General features: G+C 40.0%; 1 protein-coding gene across 2 annotated transcripts in view; it reads left to right on the forward strand.

The window, feature by feature from the left end:
* The window catches only part of ADD3 (adducin 3), a 92,963-nt gene extending 86,405 nt beyond the window's left edge, over positions 1-6,558 (forward strand). The window contains exons 12-16 of one of the 2 annotated variants that reach the window (XM_082286606.1): positions 130-249; positions 1,517-1,606; positions 2,333-2,453; positions 3,374-3,469; positions 4,176-6,558. In XM_082286606.1, the coding sequence (XP_082142732.1) occupies positions 130-249; positions 1,517-1,606; positions 2,333-2,453; positions 3,374-3,469; positions 4,176-4,474 (726 nt within the window). In that variant the 3' untranslated portion in view covers positions 4,475-6,558. The remainder of the gene's footprint in view (positions 1-129; positions 250-1,516; positions 1,607-2,332; positions 2,454-3,373; positions 3,470-4,175) is intronic. The other variant, XM_082286605.1, reaches the window with a different exon arrangement.
* The last annotated feature ends 4,474 nt before the right edge of the window (positions 6,559-11,032 follow it).

Consider the following 11,032-nt stretch of genomic DNA (forward strand, 5'->3'; position numbering starts at 1 on the left):
GGAATTGAGAATAAAGTCAGAAAGTCCTTTCTTGATACCTCTTCTTTAACAGTAAGACACCACAGAGAATTGTTCATTTCCAATAATACTGGGTTTTTTAATGTCTTTCCCCCCCCCCCCCCCCTTAAGTGGATGAAAGCTGATGACTCCTCCAAGACTAGTGGAGGGACGCCAATCAAAATTGAAGATCCAAACCAATTTGTACCCCTAAACACAAACCCAAGTGAAGTGTTGGAAAAGAGAAATAAGGTAAAAGAAGTGTAATAAACTGAAAATTCTAACATTTCCAAATAAAAATATGTGTTGAAGTAATGATTCAGCAGAGCAGTAAAATAACATTTTCAAATGTTTTGATTTCATTAAGAGTTCTTATGCTATATGTGATTTTTGGCATCAAAAACATGTATTTAAATGTGTGATATACATAAAGTCTGTAGATATGTATGCAGTATTTATATATTTAAATTTTGAGTGCAATAGTCTGATGAAGGATGAGTATTAACTCTGAAAATAATAGATTGGAAATGGTAGTCCCTGTTATTTAGCATTTTATTTAGTAGGTAGTCAGGTGTCAGCATGAACCGAATTGCTGTGCGTCATCTGCAGCATGATTCAATCTCAGACTCTAATCTTGCTCTGTTCTGTTTTAATTTGCCTAGTGCTTGTTAAGCTGGAATTTCTAATGGCAGTAAAAAAAAGAAAATGAGAGATTATTGTTGGACCTCTCTGTAAACAGAAATATCTTTCTGCTTTTCCCTTCCAGCATGAAAGACACTGATTATCAGACTGACCAAATATTCCGCCCTCAGCATAACTATATTAACAGATATTCAGGAATTTTTTCAGTTGATTGCGTATTTTTTTTTCCTTCTTGGAAAGCACTATATCAGTGTCCTTGGGGACTGAAGTGGAGTTGGAAGGAGTAACTCCCTTCCTCAGAACTGGAAAGGCACCCTCTAATCATCTAGAGATTAATAATACATGTCCCAGGCGATTATTTTTAAATTCATGCATGTCACTTGTTCATAGAGAGTTTATTCCTAAGTTTCTGCTGTAGGATTTTTTTTATATGATCTGTATTGATATTTATATCTGATCGGTCAGTCTCATAAGCACTGACAATTAGAAGCTAGGGCTGTTAGTTTAAGGAAAAAATAAACTATTCACAGAAGGAAAAACTTCACCAACCTTTGTGATCACAGTTTTCTCCAATAGCTGATGTGTGAGGTGGAGAGGACAGGTTCAGGGACTATTCCTGGGAGCTTATTTCTAAATGTTGGCTTACATGAAGTGCAGGAATTGGGACTAGGGTGAACATTTGGGAATACTGAAAGAGCTAAACAACATATGCTGTGTATTTTGAGGTGGAAGAAGAGTTCTTAATTTTTAGGTGCAGCAGCATACAGGTTGATCCTCCAGCCACTCGCTGCCGCCTGTGTTAGTGGCTTTGCAAAGCTGATGGGCATAGGATTTGTTAAAGAGAAATATCTCTTTCTAACCTGGTTTCTCTCTATAGATAAGGGAGCAAAACCGATATGACCTAAAGACAGCAGGACCTCAGTCTCAGCTGCTTGCAGGGATTGTTGTGGATAAAAAGCCGAGTTCAGTGAGTACAACATAATTAACTAATTTACAGCTGTTCAGGTTATTTGGCTGCCTGTTTTTCAAATGTCTGCTTGGCCCATTTTCATTCTAAGTGTCTTGTTAGAACTGATTATTTTAATGCCAGTTTTAGAGCTCTGATACATCTTATTCATGTTTCATTTTAAAGGTTTAAAATGTTAGTTTCAAATTGAGATATGCATGTTTAGTCTGCTGCCATTAATATTAATGAAGCAGGATCCTTGTGTAAGATCATTTAAGTGAGAGAGGAAGAACTTTAGAATGCATGGGCCAAAAATAGCCTTCATTAGCCTGTGGAAGTGATGCTTAAGGTAACAATTGAGTCCCAGAAATAGCTGAGTTTAAAAGGTGGGATGTGACCATGTAGAAGACAGCTTTCATTAGAAACAGGCTTCTTATTGGGAGAGAGGGTTGCCAGTTTCTTACCTGCCCATATTAACCTTTTCTTGAATAGAATATACTTCCAAACAGTATAGGTATCCCTAATAAGGTTATCCAAGAAATTTTGATGAATTGGAATTGGAATTCTATACGTCCAGGAGTTTCCAGCTATCCAACAGTTAGTACATCGATGTTTTAATTCTGTATTCCCTGCCAAAACTTTGTCAACAAACTTTGGCTAAAAAAAAGAAGATACATTAGCCCTGCACGTTTTGCTTGTTGCTTCTTATTGTGTAACTGTTAAATTCTGTGGCTTTCCCTTGCCCAGCCAATGCAGTTTGATGACGAGCACGCGCCACCGGCACCACCCAACCCATTCAGCCACCTCACCGAAAAGGAACTGGAGGAGTACAAGAAAACCATTGAGCGCAAGCAGCAGGGGTTGGAAGGTCAGCAGTGTGGATTGAATTGTTGGGGTTTACATTTTAATAATAAGCTTGAAAATATCTACTGTAAAAGTTGTGTGCATGTTAATTATTAGTGTATACTGTTGGCAGCTAGTTTAGAACGAATCATTCCTTGAGGTGGTAGAATTCTTTTGTTACATGTGGTTTGTTCTTTTACTTTAGTTAGTGCTGAAATTAAAGCAATGAAAGGTTTGCACAGAAATGGGGTTGACAAAAACACAAGTTAGCATGATGAATTTTTGTGTCAGAATATAGAATAACTGAAGGTGGGAGCGTCCATGAAGGTCATCTTAATCCAACTTCTCCTCAGAGATGATGCTAAAGTTAGATCAAGTTGCTCAAGTCTGTGCCCAACCAAGCGAAAGTTTACTGAGATGTTTGGCCCTGGCTTCTTTAATTTTACTTCTGTTCTTCCAGTGTGCAAGTCTCATCTACTTTCACTTTTCACATCTTCTTCCAATACTACTATTCCATAGAGAATTGCTAATTCAGGGTTGATTTTAATTTTTAATGGTAGCACTTACTGTGAATTCTTCTTCACTAATACTGTGTAATAGAACAACTTTGCCATATGTCACACTCAGGACATAGTATAATAGCTTATTGTACGGGCAGACTGTGACTTAGGGCTAGATAAAACCATGGGCCATGCTACTTGGAATGCAGCCTTGCCACCTTTGTTAATGCTTTCTGATAAAGAACTAATATATACTGATTTTTAGCAGATAAAACAAGTAATTCCCTAATTCTTTAGAGTTTCAACGGTGTATTGTAACTTTGTGCTGCTGTGAGCATGAGCAACACGAAGCTGTAGCAGAGCTGTAAATCTTGTAGCACCAGCACTGACACTCTTGCTTGATTTTCACTTTTGCTTGGCTACTAACTCACATCTTGTCCTGCAGATGCTGAACAGGAGTTATTCTCAGATGACGGTTCCTCTGTATCACAAATTCAGTCACAAACTCAATCCCCGCAAAATGTCCCAGAAAGATTAGAAGGTATTCCATGCAATTTCTGTACAATGCCAAGGGCTCCAATAACCCAGGTTCTCCACTCTTCTGCTGCATTTTTACACTTGCATGAAGTCAACTGAGTCAAAAGGAGCCCTCTTCTTCAAAGTTTGGGTGGTGCTCTGTCCAGAAAACAATATTTCCCAATTTTTTTCTACTACCTAATTCTCACAACCAGAAAACAACTAAGGGCATGCTGAAACCTAGATATTAACCAGGTGGAGCAAATAGATATTATACTTCTATTTTACTGAAAATGTTAAGATTAGTTTTTTTGCTTAAGACTTCTCCAGAAGTCTAAGTAGGCATTTTAAAAGGCAAGTTCTCCAATGCCTTCTGTATGGAATGGCTGTGTTTTTGTATATCAGTCTCTTGCAGTAAAGTGTAATTCTGACTGTGCTTGAGACTATGTGTGCTGTGTAGACTGTATTTGTACATACTCTATACAGCTTGAGCTGTGCATGCACTTGGCAGAGATAAAGTTAGATTTTTATCTCATTTTCCTTTAATGACATTTTCACTGTGTTGTCTGCTTACAGCAACTAAGAGTGTGGATAAAGGGAAAAAAAACACATCTAAGCACTTCGGGTTTCATTCTTTGGATCACAGTCCTGACTCGCAGGCTTTGTCTCAATACTGGGTTTTTTTGCATGAGAGTCTACATAAATAATTGCAAAATCATTTGCTCTTTCAGAAAATCATGAGGATTTCTACACCCAGAATGCCAACCTCATATCTGTGGAGATGCCAGTTGTGGTGGTGAACGGGAAGGAAGATGCCCACGACGTGGAAGAAGATCTCACCAAGAGGGTCAGTCAGTTAACCATGAGTACTGTGGAGAGCGTAGAGATTACCATTAAAGGCTCTGAAAAGATAGAAGAGGCCCTGTCCCCTGAAGGGTCACCTTCCAAATCCCCTTCGAAGAAGAAGAAGAAATTCCGCACCCCATCCTTCCTGAAAAAGAGTAAAAAGAAGGAGAAGGTGGAAGCGTAAGTGCAGTTCTGTTGTTTGGAGACATTGCACATTTTAAACGTTTCAGTTCACCATTAACAGCGTAGTGTTAGGGGTGTGCAGTAACTGGACTTTTAACCTAAACAAGTAGAAACTGGAAGAGGTTTTGCTTTAAAGAAACCAAACAAAGAGACAAAAAAAAAACCTTTCGTGTTAATTGCAAATTAATTCATCTCTCACTTAGCTGTGTCCAAAATTGCTATGAGGGTTGGAAACATTGATTAGTTTCATGTAGAACTACACTGGCAGGTGCTCAATTACCATCATAGCAAGGTCAAACACCATCACAGTATGCAGCAGCAAGTTCTGCTTGGAGTATTTTGCAGACCTTAAAATTTTCAGTACAGTTAAAGTCTTTATTAAAGTTACTGTTGAGTGATCATATGACTTTTTAAAACTGCTGTCTCATTTGGGAACCAGATCATACATTTTTGTATTGTGGTTTTTGACCATATATTTTATGTTTCTGTACCCCTGTTTGAGTGGGTACATATTAACAGCACACCTTTACATCTTTTTTAAGATTAGCTCATATAGAAATATTATACACTGGCACATAATACTAGGGGAAAAACTGTGTAAGAGAAAGTTTATTTGGAATTATACAAAATGTCTAAAGAATTCCATTATTCAATAACTTTTTTGCCAAATATTTCATTTTAGTGAAATATAATTTTTGAAGACTTCTTTTTTATTCTATCAGTTGGGGTGGGGGAAACCCTTATTTTTCAAGAAGGGGGATTTTATACACTTAACATTGATAATTTAGTTTAACTGGCAAAACAAAAAGAAGATTTTATATGTTCAAATGTTTGTATACCATTCAGTATAAAGGTATTATAAGCATGTGAACCAAGCATTTCATAGTTAGAGTGTATTTAAGAATGCTTGGTTTAGAGTATACTTAAATATAATTCAGGAATCCAGGGACTTCAAAATCAAAGGATAAAAGCATATAAAATTGAACTGGATTCATGTTTAAAAATTACTTGTGGGTTGTTCTTTTTATCTCTCATGGTATTGCTAATGAATGAAGAAAAATAATCTCTTAACATAACCAAATGAAGGAAACAAAAATGTTAAAAGGGAAAGTGAAATAGTAGGGAAATAGGAGGAGACAAAGAAAGTAAAAGCTCGGTGATTATTTTTTTTAAATATATGATATGGATTGCGGGATATTTTTATTAAATCAGCAGAGTGACATTTCCATATTAGATGTTTTAAATAATTTGTATGGATTCATGCAGAGTGCAACACTTTGGGTTTTTTCTTGAGTTTCATTCATATTGTAAAAGAGTCTCGTGAATCTGTGTTGTCCTTTGGATGAACCCAGAGCAAATCAGAGCCTAGTGCCATGGGTAAGGGTGGTACTGCCACTTACTCATTTTTACTTGTATTGTCATTTTAGTACTTTTACTGTATTGTAAATACAAACTAAACATAAAAATTAACATAGGGGTTTCTTCGCTGTGTCAAATGTCTGTAAATCAGTCATCGCAATAGGAAGTACATCTTTAAGATCCATGTGATTCCCAAATTACCGGTTGAAATATTATACAATATATAATTGTTAAATATGGCTGGAGAGTGGTTTGGCATGCAAAAATGTTGATTATAGCATGTTCGGGGGCTGGTTAGCTTTGACCGTGTAAGTGTGATAATGCAATGTTGGAATGGATCCTGGAAACAATTTTCTAGCTGTCACTAAATACTGGAATCAGTGTTTTTAATCATAGTGGAAACTTTCAGTTGCTTACTTTGTTTTTTATGTTCTACATTATTTGTGTTGTATTACAACATATGTAGAAACAGTAACCTGTGAACTACGCTTTTCATAACTTTTTTAAAAATATATCTAAATGAATGCAATGTGCATAAATATTTTTTAAAATGCAACCGTGAACTATTTGCACCTTTTGCTAATGCCTCTATTTACTTGCTTTGGCATAAAGAATGAGCCAGCCAACTCTTGTGTCCTGTGGAAAATATATAAATGTTATCTGAAATTGCTCATAGATGTAATGCTAATTAATGTTAAATCACAAATAAACAGTATTTTAAATAGATGGATTTCATATAGCAGCCTTTTGTTTATACACTTACATCTCTCGCTTGTAGAGAAGATGGTTTGATTATGCACGTTTCTTCTCAAGAATTTATTCTGGAGAGAGCTTCTTGCTTGTGCTTATCCTGAGAGCTCAGCAAGAAAATAACCTGATCTTGCTGTTGAACAGCTTTTGTCTCTGTCGCAGATGCTGGAAAGGAAAGTGGACATGCCTGTGGAAAAAGGCAGGGCACTGCCAGGCGGTTGTTCTGAGCCCAGGTGGGTCTGGGCTTCCCCATCGTGGGCTGCCTCCTGCTCTGCAGCACCATGGGATCATGGGTGACAGCACGAGGGACTGGGGTGGTTTTAGGGCTGAGTAAGTACAGAGCAAGGAAATAGCTCGCAGAAATTACCTTTTTTTAAAAATTATTATTAATAGCACAAAGGATTTCCTATAGGGAAAGCTTAATGCAAAGTTATTTGAAGACATCTGTGTCATGCCCTGCCAACATATGGTATATGTCGGAGCCTCTGAGGCTGCAGAAGTTGCAGTGTTTTGTTTTTGTAGCTGTATCAACTCTGTGAAATGTCTTTGAGGACTGCACGAATGTTTATTTTCCTTGTCCTACCACAAATCAGCCTTTCGTTTCTGTTTACAAGAAAGTCAAAATTCGGCTCTCTGAGTCTGGTGACAGTTTGATGAACTTGGTTCCCATGTGGAAGGATAATTTTGGTTTAGCATTTTAAATAAATCTTGACCAAGATTTGAGTAATTTTCTGACTATCATTTGTCTCCAGAAGCATCTACAGTCTGCTTCGTGCTGCACTAATGTGAAAGTAGACTCTGTATCAACACGGAGGAGCATCCACTGTAAGGCCAAGGGCATAGATAATTTTTGTCTTTAAGCTCTCTTTATTCCCAAGAGTCTACAAACCACATCAGACCTTTCATTTTCACTTAAATCTTTCTCTTTCACAGTGTTACTCAAAGGATCTGAGATTCTGCAAACCAAAGCATGGAAATAAAGTAGATGTTTCTAACAGGCATAATAAACATTAAAACTTTAGTTTTGGGAAGTGGGAGCCCTTGGAAAGATGAGCTTCAAAATGGATCATTAAGATGATAAGAAATAATTATTGTCATTAGGCTGCTTAACCCAAGAGAGAGCAATACAGAGAAGCAGTGTTTGCTGTGAGGAATTGCATGCAAGCTACCACCCAAGAACATTAAAAAGGAAAAGGATTTGTAAGGCTGTACACCCAGGTGATCCCCTGCTGTACTCTTTTACAGATTTCCAGCTGTTCTGGAGATGAGTGTTACATAGCAAACCAGACCTAGCAGAATTTGCAAAATGAGGTGTATCAGGCTTTAGATGCCACAAGGAGACAGAAAAGTATCACAGTTAGGGCTGTAATGCCATTTTGACTAGTATTTTCCTGCCTTGCCAGTTGAGTCCACGGCACACTGTTGAGCATGTGGCATAAATTGTTGTTCTCTCTGGTGCAACTAGTTGAGGATTTTCTATTCTGTAGGTACCCAGTTTGCAAAACTGTTGAGTTTTCACTATTTCAGCCCATGGAAACTTCTCAAACAGGATGTTCTGCAAAGTGGCCGAGGACAGTGAGAAAGGCCCACAGTGTCCCACGCTGTGCACATGGGTTTGATGGAAACTTCTGACACAGGCACCAATGTTCTCTCTCTTCCTTTCTGCAAACTGGCAGGGAAGCGCATCCCCTCGCCCATGGGGTCGCTGCGTGGGTTGGTGTTTGTTCTTTCAAAGACCCAGGGTGTTAAAAGAGGTGCAGGGCTCTGAAAGGCACTGATTAGCAGCTGCCTGGCCATGTGTGTGTGGGCAGCTGGAGCATGGCCAGCCGGCCGTGGGCGTTGCCGTGGGCACGGCTCCCGTGGCGCGAGCAGAGCGCTGGGAGCACCGGGAAGGCATTCAGTGGTGATGGGCACTTCTGGTGTGTTGGCTGTCACCCAGCCTGCAGGAACTGCTCTGTCACAGACTTGCAGCTTGGCCAAACTTGCACAGACTCTTAGGGGAATAGTAGAAGGCCCATCCTCACTACAAAGATTGCTCAGCCCTTTGCCACAGTTTCTAATCTCAGTTTCAAAGCCAGCAGTAATTTAGGTTTCTGAGAGAATACAATACGAGAAAACTTGTATTTTTGTACAGCCTTGTCCTTTGGAAGCGTTGGGGTACAATAGCTGTACTTTTTACATGTGCCAGCAGTACAGGCAAACACACACAAACGGTTTTCACTGCAGCACACAGCATGGACAGCTTCAGTCAAGTTTGATCAACTTAAAAGCAAACAAAACAAAGCCTGACGATGAGAACTGGAGGGCGAACAAGAGTTCACGTTCTGAAATTGTGGCTGAAAGTCCCAAAGTCTAACAGAGCCTCTGGGAGGTGAAAATTCAAGCGGCCTTTAGGTGGCATCAGACCCTCGCGTTTGCTGCCTTTGTTCCCCGCAGTCGCAAAGCCGCTAACCAAGCGCTTTCAAAGAAGGTATTTTTGGTGTAGATTTTGTGGGCTTTATTCCAGTTCCTGTGCAGAGAGATGAAAGCAGACATCTGTCTGCCGGACTCATTTTCTATATTGATTCATTTCAAAATCCAGCAATGGAGCAGGCTTTGTCAGGGAGGCAGGGCTCCTCCTCTCTCCTCCATCCTTTTGCAACAAGCTAAAAATGTTGAAGTTTTTTTGCACTTTTTAACTCAGTCCACTGAGCAAAATAATATCCGTATGTTCAATATTTTCACTCTGTCAACCTTACCCACAGGCCAGAGACTTCTCAGTGTTTCTGGATGGTGGGGCAGAAGTCACAGGAGACCCCAGTGGAAAACCACTGGTGCCAAAGGATCATCCTGCACCTTTCTGCCTCACCTGCTTCCATGTGATGAATTCCAGATGCATTTCCTTTCACAATTGTAGCAGTAGCTCAGCACAACTGCATGTCTCTGGATACTGCTGGAGCTTTTGCAAATTTTCAATTTGCAAATGTTATTTGTAAAAACAAAACTTGTGCCCTGGGTTATCAGGATGATGAGTAGTTGAACTCTGTAAGGAACAGCTGAAATTCTGTTGGTGACGTGGTCCTGGGCATGGTCCTGGCTGCTCCCAGCCATGGCTGACATTGCCAGCTGGTGCTGGATTTGACCTTTGGCATGTCAGCTGCTGGCTGCTCTCTGACCTCCCAGGCATGGCACTCATCCCTCTCCTCCCAAAGGTACAGAAAGTTCAAACATCGACTAAAGTGAAGTGCTTAACTTAATGGCCTGGCTTTTCTCAAAGGGCTGAGTACTTTGCCATGGCAGGGAGAGCGGCAGAAGAGCAAGTTGTGTAGCCCTTGGCTTGATTCAGTGAGAGCCAAATAATCCCTGAACTGCAGGGAAAAAGCAGCCCCCAACATCAGCATTTTGACCAGCTGTGCTTGAAGACCTTGCAGGGACTGAGTTTCTCAGTGAACATCCTATCAGCCCAGGCCTTTCCCTCTCCTCCATGCCCCCATGGGGATGGAAAAAGAAAGGTTGCTGCAGGTGGCTGATTTTCTGTGTCCAGGGTGTTGAGAGCAACTAACTGACCCTTAATAAACATGCCATGTTGGAGGTCTCTGAGTGTTAATGGCAGTGCGGGGACCTGCCTTGGCATGTCTCACAAGCTGGCACTTGGCTGATGTGTACCCAGGCAGCTGCTGAGCTGGGGCCTCAGAGGTGCTCCGGAGGACCAAAGCCACCTCATCTCCTGAGTTGTACCTTTGCTGGGTGCCAAAAAGGACCTACAGAAATCTCTGAACACACTGCAGCAGCTGCAGTTTATACACAGTGCTTTGCCCTTGGATGCTGGACACTTTCAGCCCCAATCCTTCTTTAGATGGATGGACAAGACAGAAGTTGGCTATTAAATCCACTCGTCAGAAGGGGAATGTGGGACAATAACTCCCTTCCCCAAACAGGAACTACCAATTTCTTATTCCAGTGAGTATAAGCATCCTCCCCTTTCTAGCAGGCAGAGGCACAGTGTTTTCAATACTTACTCTTTCCATCTGGCTAGACAGCTCTCTCAAACACCAATACCTATAATTACATATATTATGTATATTTGTATATACATATTACACATGCTAATTATATCTACAGAGGCATTAAAATGTTTACCCTGCTTGACTTCAGTTTTATTTAAAGTTGGCAACATCCAACCAACCTTAGGAATATGCTGTATAAATAATGAGAATTTATTTAGATTTATTCAACAGTGTTTACGACTAATAAGTAACCACATCCATTCAAGTCCTGATCTCCTGGCTGGAATGTCACCTACATGTGATCATTCACCTTCAGCTGGAGCAGCTGGTTCTTCCTGGATTTATTTAATGGGGCCAATTCACAAATGACCTGGAAGAGGCGCACTGGGCAGAATTTTCTCTGCCACTGTCTATCTAATGGGAGAATATTTGGTATTGGAGTAGTTTTCTTATAACCAGATGTT

The sequence above is a fragment of the Coloeus monedula genome (genome assembly GCF_965178545.1).
Source record: "Coloeus monedula genome assembly, chromosome: 8".
Lineage (NCBI taxonomy): Eukaryota > Metazoa > Chordata > Aves > Passeriformes > Corvidae > Coloeus > Coloeus monedula.